Below are 27419 nucleotides of genomic sequence, written 5' to 3'. Positions count from 1 at the left end.
CTAATGCCATATTTTTTTAATTTATTAATCAGAATCGTGTGGTCAATTGTGTCAAATGCATTTTTTAAATCCACAAATATACTTATACAATGTTGTTTTTGATCTATAGCTGTAGTAACTTGTTCCATCAATTCCATAAGAGCCATGGATGTTGAATTTTTTTATCTAAATCCATACTGACTATTACTTAAAATACTATTTTTATCAAGAAATAGGTCAAGTCTGGTCACAAATAGTTTTTCTAGAATTTTTGAGAATTGTGGCAACAAAGATATAGGTCTGTAGTTGTTAAATACACATTTGTCACCATGTTTAAAAAGAGGAACTACCTTAGCTATTTTCATTCTGTCTGGGAATATTCCTGTTGAAAATGACAAATTACATATATATGTAAATGGCTCAATAACATGACTTATTATTGCTTTTACAACCATCATATCCATGTCTTCACAGTCTTTTGATCTTTTGTCAGTAAATTTTTTTAACTACCTTCATTATTTCTTCTTTGTCAGATCTTTCACCTATACAGAACATTTAGTGCATCATAAAGAGGAAGGTGCGACAAAGAAGGTCCAAGACGATTGAACAGTTAGAGGCCTGTATTAGACATGAATGGGAGAGCATTCCTATTTCTAAACTTGAGAAACTGGTCTCCTCTGTCCCCAGACGTCTGTTGAGTGTTGTAAGAAGAAGGGGGGATGCCACAAAAAATGGGAAAAATGGACTTGTCCCAACTTTTTTGGGATTTGTTGACGCCATGAAATTTGGAAACAAGGATGGCATGCCGGGGCTTCTCCGGGTCTGTGGTGTGCGGCTTTAGGGATGCATTGGTGCGGTGGGCCGGCCTTCCTCGGCTGCTGCTCCCCGCTGCTCTGGCCCCCGGCCTGGGGCCGGCTTGCGGTAACTGTTGGGCAGGTGGGGCGCATGGACAGCCCAACAGAGGCTCTGTCGGGCTATCTCTGTGTGACTGTTAGTCTCAGGTTGGGTTTTGGGTGCCCCCCCTCTCTTGGACCAGTTTTGGCCCCCCATTTGGTGGGTCGTGCTCCCCTCCGGTGGTGGGCTCCCCTGCCGCCGGTGCAATGGCGGCTCTCAGCAGCTGGGGCTGGGGTGTGTGCGGGCCCGCCCTGGTTGGCTGCCTGCGGGGGCCTGGGTGCCCTGGCTCTGTCGGGGGGTGGTATGACCTCGGGACTCGGGGCTTGGTGCCCATGGCCGGAACCACTCTGGAGGGGCGGGTTGCTGGCGGGACCTGTTGACTCGTTGCTGCAGCCTCCTGGGGGTTTCTGCATTGTGGTTGCTGGGGATTGCCCAGGGCTTCCCTTTGCTTCTCTCTCTGGGGGGTGTGGGTGTCCCTGTTGGGGGACTCCCGGAGTTCCGGGCTTGGGAGCCGCTGTGTGTCTGTGGTTCCAGTCTTCCCTGTGTTACCTTTGTGTCCTGTGGGGACAGGTTTATGGGTAACCACATCCATTACTGAACATTTTTATGGAGAAACCTTAGAGATAAGCATGCTCACACAGGTGTTTAGATTCAGGTGTTTATCAGATACACACTCAGTTGGGTTGTGGTGACCATCAAATATATATTGTATTACCATGTACTGTATAAAATACTTTCTAATGATGTTATAACTATAATTATATAAGTTGTTTGTTGTTGTGGTTTCTTGGTTTTGTCGGGGTTTTTTTCTCTTTCCGCAGGTCTAGAGGCAGACTTCAATGATGTTGATTTGTGTTCTCTTTATCCCTCTCTCTCTCCTCTATTCCTATCTCCTTCTTTACATTTTAACTCTTCTCTCACTTTTCTGCTTTGTTATCTTCTTTGTTTTCCGTCCCCGTGTCCATTACATCTGAAACAAACCCAAAGCATATTCTAATAAAATTTTATTTATATATCAAGTGGAGCATTAAGGCCAGCCATAATGCTCTGCTTGTGAAAGTAAATCTGTTGGGCATCACTTTGACACTCAGACAATAATTCTAAGTGTCACAATGCCGGACAGGACAAGGGGAAAAAAAAAGAACGGGGGATGCCACACAGTGGTAAAAATGGACTTGTCCCAACTTTTTAGGGATTTGTTGACGCCATGAAATTTGGAAACAGATTTTTCCCTTAAAATGATACATTCTCTCAGTTTAAACTTTTGATCTGTGATTTGTGTTCTATTCTGAATAAAATATTAGATGTTGGCACTTCCACAACATTGCATTCAGTTTTTATTCACAATGTGTCCCAACTTTTTGGAATCCGGTTTGTATGTGCTATATCTCCGCCGATCGTCATGTTGCTAATTTACGCCACTCATGTTTTCGTTAAAATCACTGACATATTTACGTCATGGTTAAAATTATATACAGCTTCACCACTGAGTGGTGCTGTTGCACCATGGAAATAATTAATTCTGTATCTTGCAGGGTTTTTCTCATTCAGCCCAGGGGGGTCAGGTCTAATGCGTCGCATATCATTTTAACCAATGACTTGTAACGGAAATACGAGTGGCGTAAATTAGCTACATGCAGGTCAGTGGAGACAGAGCACGTACTTTTCTAAGTAAATTAAGACAGTTTTTATTCATATACAACGGCGATCCGTGCGACCCAGAAGTATACTACGGATCATACTTCCGTAACATATTGGGGAATGACAATGCTCCTCCTACCCTAGCCACAACTGGATAGCTTAGCTCTCACCAGCTACACGTAGCTTTTCAGATAAACTTCCTGGAACATGGAGACCTTCAGGGCTTCCACAAAACCAGAGGAGGGCCTGCAGGTACCTGCTCATGTGGAAATAAAATTTCAAGATGGGACAGCCACCACTGACAGCAGTGTTTCCCCTACCATTATACAAGCAGCAGCCCCCCCCCCCCCCCCCCCAACAGAACCAAGCCCCTTGCTTACTGAACCAAAACACCCCCCACCCCCCGTTGACAAATGCAGGCACTGACGTAGCAGTGCACAATACAGATATGCAAGCTAAAAAGCATTGCGTTTCCCTCTGACCCGTCTCCCACACCACCCTAAAAAAAACGTTTGTACAAATGAAGCGCAACACAGACATGTCTCCGTCTCTAACACCAGTAGTGGTCCTGCTGGGACATCTCCACATAACAGGAGTATAACGCTGGGTGGCCTCTCAGCTGAGAATGAACCCACACATTTGTCACAGAGTGAGAGTTACAGCAGCCTGCACCATAGCACTACACCCCTGGAGAGATACCAGTGCTCTGACCCAGGGTGTGCCTATGGGAATTGTGCAGAACAGGAAACTTGTCACAGCAGTTGTCTCCCAGTCAGGATGGGGAGGTATCTGCAAAGGGAAAACGATGAATGGGTCTTGGGACCCATACATGCAGTCAGCCCATAAAACTGAGGTGGCAGGTGATGCAATTCCTCCCAGGAATTGTAGGACTTTACTTTCCAACATGTTCTCTCCTTTACTATTGTTCTTTCTGACACTAAACAACCATCAGACAAAGAGAAGACTTACTGCATGTGGTTTGGGATGACCGTGGGCCTTCATCATGTGCATTGTCAAGTTCCTCTTGTACATAAACTGCTCGCTGCAAGTGGAACACTGAAAACAGAGAACATCACATGAACTAATTTTGCTTCACTGATGACATCAAGTAGCCATTAGAGAAGCAGCAGTCACCTTGTGGGGCATCTCTCCTGTGTGTGTGACCCCATGCACCCGCAGCTCTTCCTTGGTGTTGAACTTTGAAGGGCATATGGAACAGGTCTGGGATCACAGCAGAGAGGTTTCCTCACAACAAAGTTACCTCACGCATGTTTGTTTTTGCTTTTCCCTTCACTCACCAGAACTTGGGTGCAATCTCTGCTCTGGTGAAACATAAGATTATCCTTCCTAAAGTACCTCTTCCCACACTTGAGGCACCCAAAGGGTCTCTCTCCAGTGTGCCGCCTGCAAGAAACATGCATCAGTGGTTTGTTTTCCCCACAGGAAGTCCCAGGAGGTAGAAAGCAGAAACTCTGTACCTGTTGTGGACTTTGAGGTAGTATTTGCTCTTGAAGGATTTGTAGCAGATGGGACACTGACCCGAGTCTTTGTTGGAGACGTTCTCTGCAGCATTACTCTGGGCCTTCGGTTCTGTCGATGCAGGCGTTCCTGTAGAACTATGCTCACCAGCAGGTAAATACTCGTCATCTGTGTCAAGATTGACTGCAGCTTCATCATCTTCCTCATTTTCCTCTTCGTCACCTGTTATGGGGCTCAAACCACAGTATTGTGTGTCCATCTGCAGCTCTGCTACCTGTGAACAGCAGGAGAAACACCTAACTGAAGGAACGCTAACCGCCTGTCGCCTCATGCCAGAGATTGAAATGGTTGCAGCTGTTTGAGGTACATTTTTTAAACAAATGTTAAGCACATTCACAAGCAATATTGCAAGACATTCAAAGTTGTGTTAGAGCTCAGAATATGTTTGTGAATAACTCTCAGCTACAACCACACCGACTGTTAGCTTTATACTAGGCCTGTCACAATAAGAAATTTTGCTGGGTGATTAATTGTCTCCCCTCCCTGGGCTGCCACCTTACCGTGGTGGAGGGGTTTGAGTGTCCCAATGATCCTAGGAGCTATGCTGTCAGGGGCTTTATGCCCCTAGTAGGGTCACCCATGGCAGACAGGTCCTAGGTGAGGGACCAGACAAAGTGCAGCCCAAAAACCCCTTTGATGAGAAAAATAAACAGACCTAATGTTCCCTTGCCCGGACGTGGGTCACCGGGGCCCCACTCTGGAGCCAGGCCTGGAGGTGGGGCACGCGGGCGAGCGCCTGGTGGCCGGGCTTTTACCCATGGAGCTCGGCCGGGCACAGCCCGAAGAGGAGACGTGGGTCCCCCTTCCCATGGGCTCACCATCTGTGGGAGGGGCCAAAGGGGTCGGGTGCAATGTGGGATGGGTGGTGGCCGAGGGCGGGGACCCTGGCGGTCTGATCCTCAGCTATAGAAGCTGGCTATTGGGACGTGGAATGTCACCTCACTGGTGGGGAAGGAGCCTGAGCTGGTGTGTGAGGCTGAGAGGTTCCGGCTAGAAATAGTCGGACTCACCTCTACGCATGGCTCGGGCTCTGGAACCAGTTTCCTTGAGGGGGGCTGGACACTCTTCCACTCTGGAGTTGCCCCTGGTGAGAGGCGCCGAGCAGGCGTGGGCGTACTTATTGCCCCCCAACTTGGTGCCTGTGTGTTGGGGTTCACCCCGGTGAATGAGAGGGTGGCCTCCCTCCGCCTACGTGTGGGGGGACGGGTTCTGACTGTCGTTTGTGCTTATGCACCAAACGGCAGTTCGGATTATCCGCCCTTTCTGGAGTCCTTGGAGGGGATACTGGAAAGTGCACCTTCTGGGGACTCCCTTGTTCTGCTGGGGGACTTCAATGCTCATGTGGGCAATGACAGTGAGACCTGGAGGGGTGTGGTTGGGAGGAATGGCCCCCCTGATCTGAACCAGAGTGGTGTTCTGTTGTTGGACTTCTGTGCTCGTCATGGATTGTCAATAACGAACACCTTGTTCAAGCATAAGGGTGTCCATATGTGCTCTTGGCACCAGGACACCCTAGGCCGCAGTTCGATGATCGACTTTGTCATCGTCTCATCTGATCTGCGGCCACATGTCTTGGACACTCGGGTGAAGAGAGGGGCGGAGCTATCAACTGATCACTACCTGGTGGTGAGTTGGCTCCGATGGTGGGGGAGGATGCCGGTCAGACCTGGCAGACCCAAACGTATTGTGAGGGTTTGCTGGGAATGTCTGGCAGAGTCTCCTGTGAGATGGAGTTTCAACTCCCACCTCCGGGAGAACTTTGAACATGTTCCGAGGGAGGTGGGGGACATTGAGTCTTAGTGGACCATGTTTCGTGCCTCTATTGTCAAGGCGGCTTACCAGAGCTGCGGCCGCAAGGTTGTCGGTGCCTGTCGCGGCGGCAACCCTCGAACCCGATGGTAGACACCGTCGGTGAGGGATGCTGTCAGGCTGAAGAAGGAGTCCTATCGGGCCTTTTTGGCCTGTGGGACCCCGGAAGCAGCTGATGGGTACCGGCAGTCCAAGCGACATGCGGCTCGGGTGGTTGCTGAGGCAAAAACTCGGGCATGGGAGGAGTTCGGAGAGGCCATGGAGAACGACTTCCGCACGGCTTCGAGACGATTCTGGTCCACCATCCGGCGTCTCAGGGGGGGAAAGCGGTACGCCACCAACACTGTTTATAGTGGGAGTTGTGTGCTGCTGACCTCAACTCGGGATGTTGTGGGTCGGTGGGCGGAATACTTTGAAGACCTCCTCAATCCCACCGGTACGTCTTCCACTGAGGAAGCAGAGCCTGGGGACTCGCAGTCGGGCCCTCCAATCTCTGGTGCTGAGGTCACCGAGGTGGTTAAAAAGCTCCTCGGTGGCAAGGCCCCAGGGGTGGATGAGATTCGCCCAGAGTTCCTAAAGGCTCTGGATGTTGTAGGGTTGTGTTGGCTTACGCGACTCTGCAATATTGCGTGGACATTGGGGGAAGTTCCCCTGGATTGGCAGACCGGGGTGGTGGTCCCCCTATTCAAAAAGGGGGACCGTAGAGTGTGTTCCAACTATAGGGGAATCACGCTCTTAAGCCTCCCTGGTAAGGTCTATTCGGGGGTTCTGGAGAGGAGGGTCCGTCGGATAGTCGAACCTCGGATTCAGGAGGAACAGTGCGGTTTTCGTCCTGGCCGTGGAACACTGGACCAGCTCTACACTCTCAGCAGGGTCCTGGAGGGTGCGTGGGAGTTTGCCCAACCAGTCTACATGTGCTTTGTGGACTTGGAGAAGGCGTTCGACCGCGTCCCTCAGGGGGCCCTGTGGAGGGTACTCTGGGAATATGGGGTACCAGGCCCTTTGATACGGGCTGTTAGGTCCCTGTATGACCGGTGTCAGAGCCTGGTCCGCATTGCCGGCAGTAAGTCGGGCTTGTTCCCGGTGAGAGTTGGACTCCGCCAAGGTTGCCCTTTGTCACCGATTCTGTTCATAACTTTTATGGACAGAATTTCTAGGCGCAGCCAAGGTGTTGAGGGGATGTTTTGGTGGCCTTAGGATTGCATCTCTGCTTTTTGCAGATGATGTGGTCTTATTGGCTTCATCAGATCGTGATCTACAGCTTTCGCTGGAGCGGTTCGCAGCCGAATGCGATGCGGCCGGGATGAAGATCAGTCCCTCCAAATCCGAGGCCATGGTCTTGAGCCGGAAAAGGGTAGAGTGTCCTCCCCGGGTCAGGGAGGAGGTCCTACCCCAAGTGAAGGAGTTCAAGTATCTTGGGGTCTTGTTCACGAATGAGGGAAAAATGGAGCGTGAGATCGATAGGCGGATAGGTGCAGCATCTGAAGTGCAGCGGGCGCTGTACAGGTCTGTCGTGGTGAAGAGAGAGCTGAGTCAAAAGGCGAAGCTCTCAATTTACCGATCGATCTACGTTCCCACCCTCATCTATGGTCACGAGCTTTGGGTTGTGACCGAAAGAATGAGATCTCGGATACAAGCGGCCGAAATGAGTTTTCTCCGCAGGGTGTCTGGGCTCTCCCTTAGAGACAGGGTGAAAAGCTCGATCATCTGGGAGGGACTCGGAGTAGAGCCGCTGCTTCTCCATGTCGAGAGGAGCCAGTTGAGGTGGCTTGGGCATCTGTTTAGGATGCCTTCTGGACGCCTCCCTGGTGAGGTGTTCCGGACACGTCCCACTGGAAGGAGGCCCAGAGGAAGACCCAGGACACGCTGGAGGGACTATGTTTCTCGGCTGGCCTGGGAACGCCTCGGGATTCCCCTGGAAGAGCTGGCCCAAGTGGCTGGGGAGAGGGAAGTCTGGGCCTCCCTACTTAGGCTGCTACTCCCGCGACCCGACCCCGGATAAGCGGAAGAAAATGGATGGATGGATTAATTGTCTCAGAAATTATTGCGATAAACAATAATAATAATAATAACAATAATTAGTAATTATTGTCAAATTTAAGAAGAAATGTTGGATCATTTGTTTTGTGTGTAGTACCTTTTTTGACCACTGAATAATAGCAGTATAAGATTGTTTGAACCGAAGGATGGATAGTGAGGGACCGAGCAGCATGTCTCTAAGAAAAATGGGAGAGAGGCCCCTTGACAAGATATGGGCTGTCTCTTTCCTTTTTGTCAGTTCTCAAAATGGTGGACGCTTGGTGCGGTTTGAGCTCTTTAGCATAGCATTTTTCACACAAAGCTTTTAATTAAACAAGTTCTCAGCATTTTTTGCAGAGAAAAACAACTTTTTTACACGAAGGCATGGGTTTCAGCCGTGAATTTTGGAGCTTTGACAAGACAGAGATTTCGCCCCCCCCCCCCGAGGTCCGAGGTCGGCCAGTTAACTTAGCTCGTAGTTTAGCTTCTAAGCTGAGCTGCTTTTAACCGTCCAAAAACATGATTTTGGACAGTTAAAATGGATTTTAAAGAGAAAAGAGAAAAGGAGGGGTCAGGGAAGAACACCGGAGTTGAGACTTTTATCATCCAGTGTCTTCAGTAGAAAGAGAGAGACACAATGAAATGATAAAGCCGATAAATGAAAATGAGGTCAATAAATTGAATTTATCATGCAATTAATTGAATTATTGTTCATCGCGACCTGACTAGTTCATGTCTGCAGAAATGACTTCGTTAGAGTCATTTTTGTGTTGGCTAAGATCAGTTAGGTGGGGTGGCCATTTTCATTTGGACAGACTTCGAAAGTAACGCCCAGTGATTACTTTCCAAGAGTTTTACTAAACTTTGTCCAGTGGTTCATGAGATATTTTGCTAACAGTCAGGCCGTGTTGACTCCAGTGTTTATTGCCAACACTGAACCTTAATGTGTTGCTTAATGTGTAGAGGTAATGAAAAAATAACTCTCAGCAACTACCACATCCAGTTTTAGCTCAACATGCGTACAAATGGTTGAGTTATAGCTATTCATGTGTTTCCTCGTCAGTTGACTGTGGAAGCCATCTTAAATCTGATTCACTTCAAAAGGTAACCAGTCATAGAGTCTATGAAGTATTTTTCCAACAGACAAAATTACTCCAAATACCCACGAACTAATAGACGAAGGCAAAAAACATTATTACCCTTCCAGCTTCTGCAGCGGTTGATATTAACCTTCACCTCTGGGATAGTGTGTGATTCTACCTGAGAGTCAGCAGCAAGCTGTTCAGCTACCAGATGTTCCTCAGTGGTTTGTCTCTCTTCAGGATTGAGCACCATCCTCCTGCAGTCAGATGTGGAGCTCTCCTCGGCGGTCGTCAGCCACTTGGGGCCCTTCACTACCCGACCGGAGCGTGTGGTGGTGGGAGCTACAGCAGCTTCTGCAGACTCACCTGCTGGGGCTGGGAGCAGGTTCTCCTCCTTGATCCCCATTGACGGGGCCTTTCTGGATCCGCCTCGTTTCGTCTTCGCAGGCGGCAACTCCACAGAGGAGTGCAGGAACTGCTGACAGAGAGCGAGAGCTTCAGGCACGCACAGGCTGGCTGCTGCTTGCTGCACCTTCTGCAGGTTGTCCTCTTCCAGCCTCAGCTCTCCGGTGTAGATGAAGTTCAGGACCAGCTCCAGGCCGTCGCTGGGGCAACTTTGCAGGAAGAACTCGGTGTGCGGAGCGCCACTGGTGCTGGACAGCTCTGACAGTTCACTGAAGCAGGACAGGATGTTGCGGTGAGCCAGGTAGAGAAACCCGTTGCCCAAATTCAGCACGGCATCGCAGAACTTCCCTACTGCCCTCTGCTGGTTCAGGCAGGACAGGACACGCTGAGCATGGCTGTTGTCTACGGCAACCATCTTTCCAGTGGACTGAAGACACGAGAAACACACAAACAACACACAGTTGGTGTTTCCATCACTGGATAATATTCCTACCAATGTACTGTTCAGCTGATGGATTCTGCACAGACAGAAGACCAAACAGAATTCACAATGTAATTAAAGTTACACAGAAGGAGAGGATATATTGCCCACCACCTGTCATGTCCTACTTTAAACTACTGAAATGATCGTATGTTGAGAAATTGGAGTTAAAGCGGTTTTAATGAAATCCTGAATGATCTTACGTCACCTGTTAGTCCTCAGAGTACGTGTTATGAAAGACTCTTAGCTACTATTATGTCAAATTTTTGTTTAATATTAATAAATATGACAAAGTTATAACCATGTCTGTGTTTGCTCTTAGCTGTGACAGCCATATTGAAGTGAGATAACTCCAGAAACTATTCAATTGAAGATGATCATCTAGGCACAGCACGGTGGCGCAACTGGTAGAGCTGCTGCCTCTCAGCGAACAGGTCCCTGGTTCAAACCCCGGACCAGGTGACTTCTGGGTGGAGTTTGCATGTTCTCTCCGTGCATGCGTGGGTTTTCTCCGGGTATTCCGGTTTCCTCCCACAGACCAAAAACATGCATGTTAAGCTGATTGGTAACTCTAAATTGTCCCTAGGTGTGAGTGAGAGAGTGAATGGTTGTTTGTCTCGTTTGTCTCTATGTGGCCCTGTGATGGACTTGCGACCCGTCCAGGGTGTACCCCGCCCCTCGCACAGTGATTGCTGGACATGGGCACCAGCGACCCCCGTTACCCAAAATGGAATAAACGGGTAAAGATAATGGATGGATGGATGGATGGATGATCATCTAGGATTATTTCCTAAAGCTTCAATACAACCTGTCCTGTACTTCAGTGTACAAACCACTACTTTTGTCTCACACTTTGTACCCCGCGGTTTATATGCAGGAGCATCTTGTTGATGTATTTTTGTCATAATTACTAAAATTAAAAGTTTCATATTTTATTTTGAAACACTTCCTGACATCTCTCTGTATTTTTCTGCCACTGACTGCATTTTCCTTTGACAGAGCTGGACATTCGTGGCTCCCAGCATGCCGCCCCTCATGGGGCAGGCGTTTGCGACACACAGAGAATGCCCTCATGGTAATCAGATGTACAACAACTCTTGGTCACAATTTCAAATGCCCTACCATAACTCCACCCACTCTGTCATCATGTGACCAGAAGTCTAACCTAAATGACAAAAGAGACCCCCCCAAGATAAACACACATTAAGTTTTTAAGATAGTTCCCGTGTTATTTATCGTATTTTACGCTTCATGCACAAACCTATTCATTTGTTCAGCGATAATGGAAAATGAACAGAGAATTTCTTATGAAAGAAATCAGTCAAGACATCCATCCATCCATTATCTTTTGGGCACTTCTTCCATTTTGGGTCACGAGGGTCGCCGGTGCCCATGTCCAGCAATTACTGTGAGAGGGGCGGGGTACACCCTGGACAGGTCTCCAGTCCATCACAGGGAGACAAAGAAGTCAAACAACCATTCACTCTCTCACTCACACCTAGGGAAAATTTAGAGTTACCAATCAGTCTAACATGCATGTTTTTGGTCTGTGTGAGGAAACTGGAGTATCCAGAGAAAACCCACGCATGCACGGAGAGAACATGCAAACTCCACCCAGAAGGCCCCCGGATAAGGCTGAGTACCGAACCGAGGTTCTTTTATGGCACCGACCGAACTGCACCGGTCGGTGTATGTATTGAAACGTCACTCTTCTTTCGGTGTCAAGTTTCGGTATTGGCTGTAACGTGTCACGTGGTTTCAGCATGCAGGCTGGTAAAACACCAGACATATGACAAACAGACTACACCCAGAGCTGTATAGAGCTGCCACACCTAATCTATGTATAATTATGTCTATGGTGCTGGTGACGCCCACAGACGGGTTCACGTGTGCAGCGCGTGTTGTCGAACGGCTTCAACAACACGCGCTGCAGAATGTTGCTCCGTGTTTTTCTGCGAGGAGAGAAGAGTTCATTAGCCTCCCCCCTCCTCCTCCTCCTCCTCTCACCATTAAAGTCAGCCTGTGAGTAGAGCCTGAACGTCCTGATTTATTATCTCCACGACCGGACTCTTCATCAAAGAACTCCGAGGATGTCTCTGTGAGTTTCAGCTGGTGAGTTACGTTTGTTAGCGTAACTGCAGCTTAACACGTACATTGCGGTGAAATAAATTATGATCCATGTAACGCTAACTTTAACATGTTAGTGTGTAAATTTATTTTATCTACGTAGCTAGCTAAACTCGGAAGCTAACTAAAGATTGACAGCAACATAAATCTTAAATCATAATCATCAATCGTAAATCGTAGTAAAAATGTGCTCATCCATTGGATCAGCTGCTTAAACAGTTCACTAATGTTCACTGTTTATGTTCATGTTCTCCTCACAGGAGCCTCTGACCCAGATGTGAGGAGGACAAAAGAAAAGCGAGGTGGAGCACAGGACAATCAGACTTTGTTGTTAAAAATTTGCTGCTTTTTCTACAGTGGAGCTGCGTGTTGGAGGTAAATTAAACTTTAAAGGATTTTGTTGACCAGTTAAACCTTTATCTCTCAGCCTAGATAATGATTTTTGATCAATAATAACACAACCATGTTATTGTTGATGTTTTGTGTTCTCATGTCAATTAGGGAGATGATCAGAGCCCTAAACCCCAGAGAACCACAGAGAAGATCCAGGCAGAGACACAGAGGTGCAGAAGTCTGCATCATCACTACCTCATTGAATCCAGTGACCTGCTGGTGGGATGTGAGGGACACTATGTCAAACTGACAACCAGGTATCTGTGTGTGCAACAATCATCATCTACAGCCTCAGAGTGAACATGTTCTACTGCTGGAGACACCATCAGCCAGGAGCATCTTGTTTGTGTCCAGAGAAAACAGACATGTTGATGTTTCTGAATAAAAACTGTTCAGTGAAAAGGTCCTCAGTGTGTAGCAGTGAGCATTAGACACTGACGTGTCACTGGTTTGCAACTGGTCTTTTGACCTGGAAATTATTTGTTTGTTTTTATGTAAGAAAACTGCTTGGAATAGAAAAATACCAAAGTTAAAAAATAAAACTCACAATTTGTACTGTAATGTGTAACTAATTTTATTCTTGTTAGAATTAATAGTAATTACAAAATTGGTACCGAAAAAAGAACCATCCAGGAACCGACACCGAAGTGAAGGTACCGGCACCGGTACGGATTTTTTTTGAAAGGTACCCAGCCCTACCCCCGGACCGGGATTTGAACCAGGGACCTGCTCGCTGAGAGGCTGCAGCTCTACCAGTTGTGCCACCGTGCTGCCCCAGTCAAGACATCCATCTATCCATTGATCTTTACCAGCTTATTCCATTTTGTGTCACGGGGGTCACCGGTGCCCGTGTCTAGCAATCACTGTGTGAGGGGCGGGGTACACCCTGGACGGGTCACAAGTCCATCACAGGGCCACATAGAGACAAACGAGACAAACAACCATTCACTCTCACTCACACCTAGGGACAATTTAGTTACCGATCAGCCTAACATGCATGTTTTTGGTCTGTGGGAGGAAACCGGAGTACCCAGAGAAAACCCACGCATGCACGGAGAGAACATGCAAACTCCACCCAGAAAGGCCCCTGGACCGGGGTTTGAACCAAGGACCTGCTCGCTGAGAGGCAGCAGCTCTACCAGTTGCGCCACCGTACTGTCCCAGTCAAGACATATTAAAAAAAAAAAGGTTTTAAAAAACCTGTGTACGGTAAATATGTTTAAATACTAGTGTCTCATTTAAGTTTAAACTGGGGCATTAAACGGAACTGAGGAGACCTTTAGGGAGGGAGGGGTCCTTCCTCCCTGCTCATATGAGCACTTTGTTGAGCAGAAATCACGTCAAATTTATTTAGAAAGTACATTTAAAAACAGCAGTTGTTAACAAATGTGTTTACCAATAAATATTAACGGTAGTAATTTAATCAATATTTACTGCATTCTCCCAGTACCATTTGGCTTCCAGTCACAAGACCTAGATAAGACTGGGTTTTACCGGTAAATCATTTTAAAATAATTTCAGTTATGTAGGTGTTTAGCACTCTTCTGTCCAGTGATGATACCTCAATAGTTATTGCGTTCATTTTGAAGGTATAATGGTTGTAACCATGAGTCAGAGAGCCAAGCTTCATGAAGATAGAGTTAGAGTTGCCCATCATTGCAACTTTCACTGTTTTTGGGTTCTGAATGATCGCGTGTTCATTAATGTTTCTCATGGGTCAATTATGAGGGCTAAGTGTCACACTACTAACTCCTGTAAATACACATCAGTCACGAAAAACGCAAGAAAATGTCTGATAATAATGTTGTTACTGCTCTCAGGGATTCAGCCCAACCTTGGACCCCCCACTATTCATATGACACCAAATGACTTTAAAAACGTGTCTGGACTTCATTTTCTGCATGTAAACGCACGTAGCCTTCTGAGAAAACTTGATGCCTTGAAAATTCTGATCAGTTCTTCTGGGGCAGATGTAATCTTCATCTCTGAAACCTGGCTCAACAAATCTGTACTGAATAATAACCTGGTAACCAATGGATTTAACATCTACCGCTGTGAACGTCAAAAAAAGGGGGGGGGGGGGTGGAGTCATTATTATTACACTATTATTACATTATTATTGCACTTAGAGATTCTCTGGTTGCTAGTCTTGTCTTCTAAAACAATTCCTAACCAGTTTGAAGCCTTAGCTGTAAACATCACTTTAAATGGAAGCCAGATTTTATCTGAAGTGTGTTGTTATCGTCCTCCCTCAACAAGACCTGAGGCTCTGTCCTCCCTGATGGAATTCTTTGTTAATTTAAAATTCAAAGAGATCTTTTTAGCAGGAGATTTCTACATTGACTGGGATAAGTCCACCCCCCTCTGTGATAAATTCAAGGAATGTTGCCAGTCTCTTAATCTTACCCAACTGATCAACTCTCCGACTAGACTAAACAAAAATCGTCCTGAAAAGTCCTCCATCGGTTTCTAACAAATATGCCTCACAAATTCCCTGGTACAGGTGTATTTGCTACCATTTTGAGTGATCACTGTGTGACAGTGACTCTGAGAGATATTAAACTTCCACCTTCTAAGCCCAGATTAATAAAAAAAAGGGATCTGAAACGTTTTTGTGAACAGTCATTCCTCTGGGATCTGTCTCACTTTGACTGGCATCGTATTCCATTAATTGATGACGTGAACTCCGCTTGGAACTATTTTCATAATAGTTTCATTTATTTTGTGAACAAACATGCTCTTTTTCGTCAGTTCAGAATAAAGGGACGAGACAGCCCCTGGTTTACTCCAGAGCTAGCTGACCTCCTGCACAGGAGAGATCATCTTTGGGCTGCAGCGAGAAAATCTGACTCAGACACTGATTGGTTGAGTTTTCGACAGATGAGGAATAAATGCACAACTGCTGTCAAAGCGGCAAAACACAACTATTTTTTATCTCAGACCTCCAAAAATCTAAATGACCCTAACATATTCTGGAAAACCATCAAATCTCTCTCAAGCACCCCACAATCATCTGACCTCCCATCACAACTTCTCGTTAACTCTGTTCCTGTGTCAAATAAGCACAAGATCCTGAACCGTTTCAACAAACATTTTGTTGCTTCTAGTTCTTTATTTGACACAGTTACTAATGGAAAATCAGCCACTCCACTTAATAATCAAACTTCTACAAATCAAATCCCTCCTACAAGTCAATCCTCACTTAATCACACCTTCTCTTTTTCTCCATTCTCAGTCAGTGAGGTTAAAAAACTGTTAAAAGATCTTGATCCTAAACAATCTGCAGGTCCAGATGAACTTCCACCTTATTTCATAAGGCTGGCTGCTCATATCATCACAGTCCCTGTGATCCACATCTTCAATCTCTCCATAAGCCAAAACTCCATTCCAGATGCTTGGAAAACAGCCTTTGTTTTACCTTTGCTGAAGGGAGGTGACCCCACCTCACTGAACAACTATCGACCAATCTCTAAACTCTGCATTTTAGCCAAGGTTCTAGAAAAACTGAAACTCTCAAATCAAAAATTACCTAGACTCATTTAACATCTTACCTCCACATCAATCTAATTTCAGGAAACAACACAGCACAACCACTGCTTCACTGAAGGTTCTTAATGACATTGTTAAAGCACTGGATGCTAAGGATTATTGTGCTGCACTTTTCTTAGACCTGTCTAAAGCTTTTGACACTGTGGATCATAACATCTTGTGTCACAAGCTCTCAGAAATCGGTTTCTCAGAACACACCATTGGTTGGTTATCTAACTATCCCTCAATGGCAATGTGAGGCAATGTGTTCAACACTTACTTCCTCCAGTTATTTAACAGTCAACAATGGTGTACCACAAGACTCAGTCTTAGGACCCACCCTCTTTACAATCTACATACATAATGTAGGTAAAAACATCCCTAATGCATCCATACATTTCTATGCTGATGACACAGTTGCTTATTGTCGAGCTAAAACAGTTGATAAGGCTTTCCAGCTTTTGAAATTTGCATTCAACAACAACCAGACAGATTTGTTCTGCCTCAAACTTGTCCTAAATACAGACAAAACCAAAGGGATGCTGTTTCAAATAGGAAGTTGGTCCCAGCAGTTCTTCCTCTGATCTCATCCTCAAATGGTGTCCCCATTGAGTTTGTTGATTCCTATAAATATTTGGGTATCTTGGTCGACTCGCATCTCTCTTTTAAGCTCCATGTGGAAAACTTGGTAAAGAAACTGCAAGTTAAACTGGGTTTCTTTTTCAGAAACAGATCCTGTCTAAGCCTGAATGCTAGGAAACGCCATGTATCTGTGACTTTCCTTCCCTCCATTGATTACGGTGACATTATTTACATGTACGCTCCTACAAGATCCCTGCAGATGTTGGATGCTGTATATCATGGTGCACTAAGATTCATAACTGGCTGTGATTATCGTACCCACCACTGCACCCTGTATTCACTGGTTAACTGGACATCATTAACTTCATGCAGACTCTCTCACTGGTATATTTTCATCTTTAAATCACTTCTTGGTCTGCTGCCTTCATACATTTCCTCCTTCATGTCTCTGCGTGAGTGCAGCTACAGCGTGCGCTCTCAGGACATTATTACCTGCAGTGTTCCCTCAGTGCGGACTGAACTAGGCAAAAGGGCCTTCTCCTACTCTGCTCCTGTTTCTTGGAATATCTTGCAAAAAGATCTGAAGCTCTCGACCTTGACCCTCTAAGTGGCTTTTAGAATCTGTTGGACTCCTGGCAGGGACCAATGCAGACATGTTCCTGTTTTTAGTTTTTTACATTCGCCTTAGAATCTAGCTGTTTTGTGTTACTTTTCTTTTTACTTATTTTTTTTTAGCCATCCTATTTGTTAATTTCAAAAAAAGGATGACTTTTTATAACTGTTTATTGTTGTCGCTGTTGTCCATTGTTGTCATCATTCTTTGTTGAAATCAGGTCTCTCTTGTAAATGAATCCTCGATGCTCAATGGGATTTACCTGTCTAAATAAAGGTTGAATGAATGAAAAAGATGGTATGGTATGGTATGGTATAAAGTTTATTCATTTTAAAAAAGTACAAAACAATTCCATAACAATATAAAAAAAGATACAAAAGATTTAAAATGAAAGGCAGCAGAAAGAAGAAAAAATCTTATTATATCTGCCCCTTTTTCAAACAATTATTTCAATCGTAATAATTTTCAAGTAACAGAACAAAATGAATAACTTTCTAATTTTTCTAATTCTAATACAAAACACACACTAAGCTACTTCATATATACTTTTTTAACAATTCAGTTTTGATCTTTTTCTTAAATGTACACATTGACTTGGCATTTTTAACATCACTCTCTAGACCATTCCACAATCCAACTCCTTGGATTGAGGTAGACCTTCCTTTCAGACTAGTTCTGAATTTTGGTTAAGATTGTAACAACTTTGTCTTTTAACAAAATTTCTTTGGATATTTAATGGTAATGTGTTATTTTGAGCCCTATACATAACTGATAAAATACTATAATCTACCAAATACCATAATCATATACCATAATCTACCAGAGCTTAACAGTCTGTGAGTGTTGAAAGCAAGCTATATTCTGTGAGCACCATCTGGTGGCTGGTTCTTGTACTACAAGAAAGCTGCACACAGCCTGAGAAGACTGGGCACAGATTCTGACCCGGGGCTTAATAACCATAGCATCTTATTTATATACAAAACTATGATTTATCTTATATTTAATAGTAAATGAACTGAACTTATATAGCAGATTTATATCTTATCAAGAGACTCAAAGTGCTTTACAACACAATCTGTGTCCTCATTTACCCATTCATACAGCACTATAGGGTTGTTTTCACACCAGATAGTCCGGTAGACTCGGTTCGGTTGGGGACCAATATTCATGACATTTTGTTTACATTTGAGCGGTTGCGTTTGCATTCACACTGCACTGTGCAGTCGAGCCAACCTGTTGAACCAACCTGTTCCCCCGCTTGCCTGTGGGGGCGCTGCACCAACAACTACTGAAAGAAACAACACAAAAACCTCTGAAGACACTTCTTCTTCTTCTGGAAATAAAAACAAAAACAGAGTGGCATCGAGTTTTAGCAGTTTTAGGAGTTATATTTTGACATTTTTCAAAAATGGACTCAGCATGAGCAGAAGATGAGGCAGAAGACCATGGAGAATGTTGTTTTTCACACAAGGCAGCTGACGGCTCCATATATGGTAAGAGAAATGCATGTTTGTTTGCCCTGCGCTGTACTCCACTTCTTGCTTGTGGAGCGGGGCCCGGTCTGATTACATTCACACTGTACTAGAACCGCGCTGGAGTTCTCTTCTACCGGACCGAGACCTAGGTTTTAACCTGGGCCAGAGTTCGACTTTTTGTTCCGTGACAGAGTTTGATGGCGCGTTCACACCTCCCCAAACCGGACTTTCTAGGAAAACAAGCTAGAGTTCGATTAAAGCGGACTAAACAGGGCTGGTGTGAATGCACCCCTAGATCTCTACAAAGCTAATTAAACAAATTATTCTAAAGAGACTACTCAGTGCTTTATAAAATTCATACACCGATGGGACACACATCGGAGGCAATGAGGGGTTTAGTGTCTTGCCCAGGGACACTTGGGCATGTGACTGCTGATGGATTAGAACTCCCAGCTCTCACATTGGATGACAACTGCTCTAACCACTCAGCCACAGCTGCCCAATTAATAAATGCAGCTTAGACACAGGTGCGTTCTAAAGTCCGAGACTTATAGTATACAGTAGTCCCTCGCTTGTTTATGTCCGTCTTCAAGGTAATATGATGAGTGATGTGAGAGCACCCTAGCACCTTCTATTGGCCTGCCGCCACTGATTTTAGCCCTCACAATGTTTGGTATCAGTCTCAACTACTATCACACAAAATTTGAGGTCAGTCCTTGCACAAATGACTGAGTCATAACCATTTTGGTGAATTAAGATTTTTCCCTGATGCTTCAATGGACAATCTAGATTTAGAGTAACATTTTCAGTTGTCAAGTATTTATTTTTTACATTATTTTAATTTGTTACAACCCCTGTAGCTTTGGACAAACTTTACTAAAATATATCAAAAACGTGGCTCAGGAAGTGTGCTTTACTTTTGGTGGCAGTTCATTGTAAGACATATAGATGATTTCATTTGAAACTGCACAACCTTGTACACACTGACACAACAAGAGGACTGTGGTGAAACAAATGAAAAAAAACCATCAATTCTACAGTTCAGACTTCACGAGGCAGTTTAAAGGTTTTGATTCTTGGAGATCGTAGCACAAAATGTTCAACTTGGATTGTGATGTTGCACACTAAATAATTTGTGCAAACTCCACCTTTTATATAGTTTATACAACAAAACTTAGGCATTTTTGTCTTCTTTTACCCAAAGTGTCTCAGGACTTGTGGTTCCCCCTCAAATCCTCCCAGAATGAAGACTGTACATCAGAACTCTCATAGACTTCCATCCAACAATTTTCAGTCAGGTCATCTGGACAGTTTCTTTTTTTTTGCCGAAATGTTTCACCTTTCATCCGGAAGGCTTCATCAGTCAAGAAAACACACAACACAAAACTGATTCTTCACCCAACAGCTTACTCCAAAGTGGAACAAACCAGTTATGTTAGTGCTAAGATGGTGTCTTTGGCACGCCCCCTCCTCAGTTGCCGGCCCTTTTCCTCATCGACAGTCATGTCAAACTGGTTCAAAACCAAAAAAGTCCATGCTCAATAATCCAGGTATACAATCCAACAATTTTCAGTCAGGTCACCTGGACAGTTTGTTTTCTTGAAGCCTTCCAATGGAAGGTGAAACGTTTCAGCAAAAAAAGAATCTGTCCAGATGACCTGACTGAAAATTGTTGTATTATATCCCTGGATTATTGAGCATGGACTTTTTTATAGATTTCCATCGTAACTGAACTTAAAATTCAGACTTCAATTAAACTTTCAGTAAATAATTATTTGGTGTACATTTACAACTAATTAACTAATGGCTATAACAGTCATTTGTAAAGACTTGAGCTAATATTTGGTGTGGTAGTAGCTGAGAGTCATTAACAACACACCCTACAAGCACTACACAGACAAGAAAATAAATAAATAAACATGGGTGGATAAATCTTTGTCATTTACTGTTAGGGTCAGCACTACCATTCTTCAAGATTTCTTCAGAATTTTTCTACTACTTAATTTTTAACTAAGTAATAATGCTCAAGTATAATTTAAATATTAAAGCTGCAAGCAGCATTGAAGGCCCTCCCAGCAAAGCGCTGCTTCGGCCTTACGGTGACCGCAGGAGCTCCAGCGACTCCGCCCAATCGCCATCGCGAACACTCTTGCTCCTGTTCTGCGCCCGTTCACCGGGGTGCGCATTCGCCGAACCTTTGACATCACCCGCAACCGTGGGCGGTCCATCAACACATCCCAGTCGCCATCACGAATGCTCTCATGCCATTCCCACACACGTCCACCAGGGTGCGCATATGCCTAAACTTTGCAATTGCCTTCCGCCCATATCAGCATGAGTCCAGCTGCAAGCCTTACAAGTTTGGCTAGAATCAGACCTTCCAGATGGGAGTTATTTTCACTTCCTGTTTTGTAGTGAATGTAAAGGACTTCCTTTAAGCTTTTCAAAATGTCATATGTGGTAATCTACAGTTAATGAATACTGTTTCAGCCTTATATCTTACACAGTGCCAAGCTGGAATAGTCACCCAATAATCATCAGTTTATTCTCCGAGTGGGCCGGGCTTAAGTCAAGTCATGAATCAACAATACCAGTGTTTTTACAAGTGCTCACTGATGAAGCATAAAAAAATCTGGTCTAGATCAGATGATGTATCACTGAGATATAACTGTTGGAATAATATAGAGGGCGCACTTGAGTCAAATGTTAAACAGCAAAACCAATGTGTGTAGAATGGTTAACTGATCAAGCACAATAAATCTGGTACAGATTGGATGATAATTAACTGAGATATAACTGATTAAATAATCTAGGGGGCACACTTGAGTCATATGTTAAAGCACATTATCAGTGGGTCTAGACTTGCTCACTGATTATGCACCAAAAATCTAGTTCAGATCGGATGATGTAGCACTGAGATATAACTGTTAGAATAATCTAGGGGGCAAACTTGAGTCAAAGGTTAAAGATTAATACCAATGTGTCTATAAGTGATCACTGATCACGCACAATAAATCTGGTACATACTGAATGATATTTCACTGAAATATAACTGTTGGAATAATTTAGGGGGCACACTTGAGTCAAAAGTTAAACATCATCATCAATGTGTGTAGAAGTGCTCAAAAATGATGCACAAAAAAAATATGGTGCAGATCAGATAAAATATCATTGAGATATAACAGTTTGAATAATCTAGGGGGCGCACTTGAGTCAAATGTTAAAGAACAATACCAATGTGTCAACTAGTGCTCACTGATCAGACACAATAAATCTGGTACATATTGGATCATGTATCCTTGATATATAACTGTTAGAATAATCTAGGGGGCGCACTAGAGTCATATGTTAAACAACAATATCAATGTGTCTATAAGTGCTCACTGATCAGGCACAATAAATCTGGTGCAGATAGGATGATGTATGACTGAGCTATAACTGTAAGAATATTGTAGGTGGCGCTATGGAAGCTATTGCCCACTTATCATGGATACCTGTTCAAGGGGTGGATAATGATTGATCATAGTAAATTGACATTAACATTGACATTGACATAGTGATTTTGGTGTACCTCGACTGAAATCTGTGTATTTTAGAGCCAAACGTATTACAACGGCGTCACTTCTTGATTCGCCACGCCCACATCCTCCAGCAAAAACGGTTCGCACTTTAAATCAAGTCAGACCATCTTTCCCTCTGGGATTAATAAAGTATTTTTGAATTTGAATTGAATTGAATTTGAATTATCTGTCTTCTAACACAGGATCATCCTGATTAGGTCAATGGTGTCAAAGAGAGAGCATTCCAAGTAAAGGAAGAGATTTCCTGTTCCGAGGGGGCGTGGCTTTGATGACGACAAAATATGATGGCAGTGGATTGTCGGACATCCAACAGGGATGAGTCATGCCAAGTTTGGTGCATTTTGGTCTATCAATGTGAAAGTTAAAGCATTTGGAAATTTATTGCATCAAGCGCAACTCTGACGCCTGGCCATGCCCCTTTTAACAGAAACAAAACCGAAAGCTTTTGATAACTTTCACTCCCCAATGTGTTAAGGGCATATTAACCAAATATGAAGGCTATGACTCAAAATCCCTAGGAGGAGTTTGTTAAAATTCGCAATTAGAAACTCCTAAAAATTACCCTTTGACCCAAAATGGAAGACTTCCTGTTGGCTTTGGACCAGGGCTCCAAGAGACATTTTCATAGGTCCTGAGAAGATACAGATGTTCGCAGAGTTTCAGAATTATCGGTTAAAAAATGGCTTGGGTCTGAATTTTTAAAATATTCTAGGGGGAGCTGTGGAGGCTATTGGCCAATTATCATGGCTTCCTGTTCAAGGGGTGGGTAATGATCGATCATAGTGACTTTGGTGAATCTCAGATCCAATCTGTGGAATTTAGAGCCAAACGTATGGCGACGGCGTTAAAACTTACTTTGCCACGTCGTAACGCCCACATGCTCCACCCAAAACTGTCAGTGTTGGAAAGCAAGTTACACCAACATGTCTTCAGTCACTGGCCACACTATCATGCTGATCAGGTGACAGGGGTCAGATAGGGACCGTTCAAGGTAAAACTTTACACTTCCTGTTGTCAGGGGGCATGGCTTAAGTGATGTCATGATTTGACCATTGAGTCTTGCAGGGGACCGGATGTGAATCAATCGCTGAAGGTTTGATGTCTCAGACAGTTTTCATGTAGGAGCTATTAGCTTTTCGTTCTTCGCGGCAAGATATCAAACTTTGAGGTCTGGCCCCACCCCTTCAGCATACTTCGGTTTGCACCGTTTTGATAACTTTTTGTCCCCTAGGCCTTTTGACCAAAATGGCCAAAATTGTAACCAATTGAGTGAAATCCCTAGGAGGAGTTTGTTCAAATGTGTAGGTTGTAAACCGCCAAAAAGGTATGAAAATTGGGACGACATTCCAAAATGGCCACCTTCCTGTTTATCGTACAACGTTGGTGCCTGAAGGTTTTCTGTGAATCTTGGGGAATTGGACAAGCGTACCAAATTTCATGTTTTTACGACAAACACAGGGTGCATTCACACCAGCCCTGTTTAGTCCGCTTTAATCGAACTCTAGCTCGTTTTCCTAGAAAGTCCGGTTCGTTTAGGGAGGTGTGAACGCGCCATCGAACTCTGTCACGGAACAAAAAGGCAAACTCTGGCCCGAGCTAAAACCTAGGTCTCGGTCCGGTAGAAGAGAACTCCAGCGCGGTTCGAGTACAGTGTGAATTTAAACAGACCGGGCCCCGCTCCACAGGATAAACAAACACACATTGCTCTGACCTTATATGGAGCCGTCAGCTGCCTTGTGTGAAAAACAATATTCTCCATGGTCTTCTGTCTCATCTTCTGCTCATGCTAAGTCTATTTTTGAAAAATGACAAAATATAACTCCTAAAACTGCAAAAACTTGATGCCACTTCGTTTTTATTTTTATTTACAGAAAAAGAAGAAGACGACGTGTCTTCAGAGGTTTTTGTGTCGTTTCTTTCAGTAGTTGTTGGTGCAGCGCCCCCACAGGCGAGCGGGGGAATAGGTTGGTTCAACAGGTTGACTTGACTGCACAGTGCAGTGTGAATGCAAACGCACCAGCTCAAATGTAAACAAAAGCTCATGAATATTGGTCCCGAACCGAGTCTACCGGACTATCTGGTGTGAAAATGACCTCAGATTAATGTGGAGGGTACTTAGAAAATTTCTGGGTGGCGCTCTTGAGCCGTTCTATTTCGTATAGGCTTCACCCTTTAAGAGCTGTCGCTGGTGGGTTTATCCCATCATGCAAAGCATCGCACTGAAAAAGATTAGTCCACATCCACCTGTTGTGTGGGCCCCACCCGGTCCGTATAAATTACGTTAAGAGCGGGTAATCGGTTCCCATTTTTCTTCAGCAAGCTAATCAAGTCAAGTCAAGTCATCTTTATTTGTAGAGCACAATTTAAAACAGATAAACTGTTATCAAAGTGCTTAGAGCTAATAGCACTGTCAGAAGAACGAAGAAGGGAAGTCGTCCAACTTGACCGGCACAACCTTTGTTAAGGCCGCCTTGGGTCCCGCCACGCCAACCTCCTGTCGTCAGTCCTCCTCCCTGAGGAGAAGCAGACGAGCAGCCTTGTTTCAAGGTAAGCGCCGAGGAATATTTTTCAGTGGCGGGTCGCTACACGCTGGACGACGCCATCGACCCTTTTATCGCCGACTCTCGGAGCAAATCGGATGGTTCCTCCGGGACAGGTGACGTCAGCAGCAGCCCCTGCTGCTCACTCCCTCCTGGAGAGCGTAGTATCGGAACGATGGGGGCTGAACGAATGCTCACCCCCCCGGGCCTTTTCGCATCGGCGACCACACCACTCCCAGCTGTCAGTGCCCACCTCTCGGAGCTGATAGGCATAATCCAGGAGGAGGCTGACATGAAGGGACTTTTTTCCGTCCCTCTCCTTCCCCCGCCCAGATCGGATGATCTAGCGGGAAGGTTTTTTGGCTTCACCCCAGCTCGCCGTCCTGATCCCATCTGGCCTCGTTTCCCAGCAGTGACGTCCTACTGGAACGAGGCTGCTGCCGGACCTGGTAGACTGAGAGCGCCGTTTTCCACATTCGCGCCCATCACCAGAGTGGAGGGGTTTTACCGAGCGGAAACTCCCTCGGTGCCCCCCTGCAGCCAAGCCTGGCGAAGGCTCTTGGAGCAAAGATGTCCAGGTTGGACCAGCGTCCTGCGCCTCCGGGGAGGCATGACCAGACGGTGACGTCGCTCTCCAACCAAGCTCACCAGCATGCGTTCCAGGCAACGTTGCGCCGCTGACGTACAGCATCTCAGAGGCCGGAGGGACAGACCTGCCTCAGGAGACGAAGAGCTCCCTCTGCAGGGCGTCTGACGTCACCCTCAACCCGTGTGCCTCGTCTGCTGTATGCCTTGTCTCGTATCGCAGCCTGGATGACAATGGTTCAGAGGTCCAAATGGCTTGTCACTCCCCCTCCCTGTTGGAAAAGCTGCAAATGGACTCGCTGGAAGGCCCCCATCATGACGGACGCGCTGCTCGGAGCCAATTTTCAAGCCGGAGGAGGTGTCAGAGACTGTGCGCTATCTGTTTAAGTCGCACCCCTCCTCTCGCTCCCCCCGCCCACTGGAGAGAGTGCCATGGCCGAGACAGCAGAGACACGCCACAGCTGCAACAGCGTCTTCTCGCTGCACTCCGCCGCCAGCCCCTCCTGTCAAGAGTATAGCCCTCCTCATCACCACAAGCCGCAGGGCTCACCGGAGAGAAGATTTTAAAATGATTCATTGCGGAGGATGTGTGTGCATAATGATGGTTGAGTTTTTGGAATAAAATGTAAACATCATTCAGGAATTAAAGTGTCTGTTTTCAGCCTGACTGTTAGTTCGTACGATCTCACAGCGGCTTTTCCTCACACATCCTCCACACAACCGAGCCGGTGTACTCCAACAGGGTTTGAATCACCGCAGTCTGAGAAACACACAAAATGCGAACGTGAGTGACACAGCAGCCAAAGATAATGTTTTCAGCAGACCGAGTCCAGTGGGAAATCTCGCTCTCAGCCCAAGCTGTGCGCTGCCTCCTCAGCGCACGCCAGCTCACATCAGCACGGATGTGAGACTGCAGCCTGAGCGCAGCACAGTAGCGCCGCTCCCCGCGGCAGCAGCAGCCCTCACCCGCAGCCCCGCATGCTCAGGGACGCACGCATTTTCCCTCAGCGCACGCCACCTCACATCAGCATGGATGTGAGCACACAGCCTGTGCGTGGCACAGAAGCGCCGCACACCCGCAGCAGCCCTAAATCTACACGGTTCCGCATGCACGGGGGCGCGCACCTTCCCTCAGCGCATGCCAGCTCACATCAGCACGGATGTGAGCCCGCAGCCAGAGCGCAGCACAGAAGCGCCGCGCCCCCGCGGCATCGGCAGCCCTCACCTACACGTTTCTGCATGCTCAGGGGTGCGTACATTTTCCCTCAGCGCACGCCAGCTCACATCAGCACGGATGTGAGCCCGCAGCCTGAGTGAGGCACACATGACAGCGGTGATTGGCGTCCGTAAATAACGTGACGCAGCATAAACGCGTGCCCGCTCCCCGAACGTTACACGGAGTGGCAACGAGCGGGCGCTCCAGATAGATGGATGAACCGTTTTATCAGTAGGGCATTCACGCTGAAAGTACAGCTCAAACCCCCGTTTGGAGGAACTCTAGAGACGTTTTCTGTCATCTCTAGAACAGATCTCGTCCCCCCCACGCAAAAGCTCAGGAAATTCTGATTAAAAATGTAATTTCTAGAGTCCCAAAAGGAGAGGAAAACACAGGGTTCTACTCTCGTCACTTCCTGGTCCCAAAACGGACCGGAAGGATGAGACTCATCTTAGATTTGTCAATTTTGAACTGTGAGACATTTCCATTCAAAATGCGTCAAGTCGCTCTGCAGCCGACACACAAAACAGGAAGGAGAATTCTGCTTTATCTGGACGATCTGTTGCTGCTGACCTGCTTTTCCAGACAGGTGGCAGCAGTGCAACTCACGTGAAACCGGCAGAGTGATAACAGCTGTTTCTGTCAACAGACTTACGTCACACGTGTCAGACTTCACAGAGGCACATGCATTTCTCGAGCTGTGGGGGCGCTGTGGCCACACCACACAGCAACTCAAATAAATGTTTTTGGAGTGTCACGCGGTTTTTGAATGTCATTCTGCGTCATGAGAACTGGACGCTCCATCCAGAGCTGATAGCTCAGATGTGGCAGAAATTTAGCAAAGTGGCCATGGACCCATTTGTAACATATATGTAACATATACTATATATATATATATATATATATATACATATATATATATATATACAC

At 45.6% G+C, this 27419-nt stretch overlaps 1 protein-coding gene across 1 annotated transcript in view; it reads right to left on the bottom strand.

Moving 5' to 3' along the window:
- The window catches only part of zbtb48 (zinc finger and BTB domain containing 48), a 120468-nt gene that overhangs the window by 89243 nt on the left and 3806 nt on the right, over positions 1-27419 (bottom strand). The window contains exons 2-6 of the mRNA XM_037684658.1: positions 9142-9795; positions 3993-4267; positions 3813-3918; positions 3649-3735; positions 3484-3570 (exon numbers count right to left, since the gene is read on the bottom strand). Of these exons, the coding sequence (XP_037540586.1) occupies positions 3484-3570; positions 3649-3735; positions 3813-3918; positions 3993-4267; positions 9142-9783 (1197 nt within the window). The 5' untranslated portion in view covers positions 9784-9795. The remainder of the gene's footprint in view (positions 1-3483; positions 3571-3648; positions 3736-3812; positions 3919-3992; positions 4268-9141; positions 9796-27419) is intronic.

This window comes from Nematolebias whitei, chromosome 11, assembly GCF_014905685.2.
Source record: "Nematolebias whitei isolate Nwh7 chromosome 11, NemWhi1, whole genome shotgun sequence".
Taxonomy (NCBI): Eukaryota; Metazoa; Chordata; class Actinopteri; order Cyprinodontiformes; family Rivulidae; genus Nematolebias; species Nematolebias whitei.
Note: the sequence above shows the minus strand (reverse complement) of the source record. Positions and strands in the feature narration are given on the sequence as shown.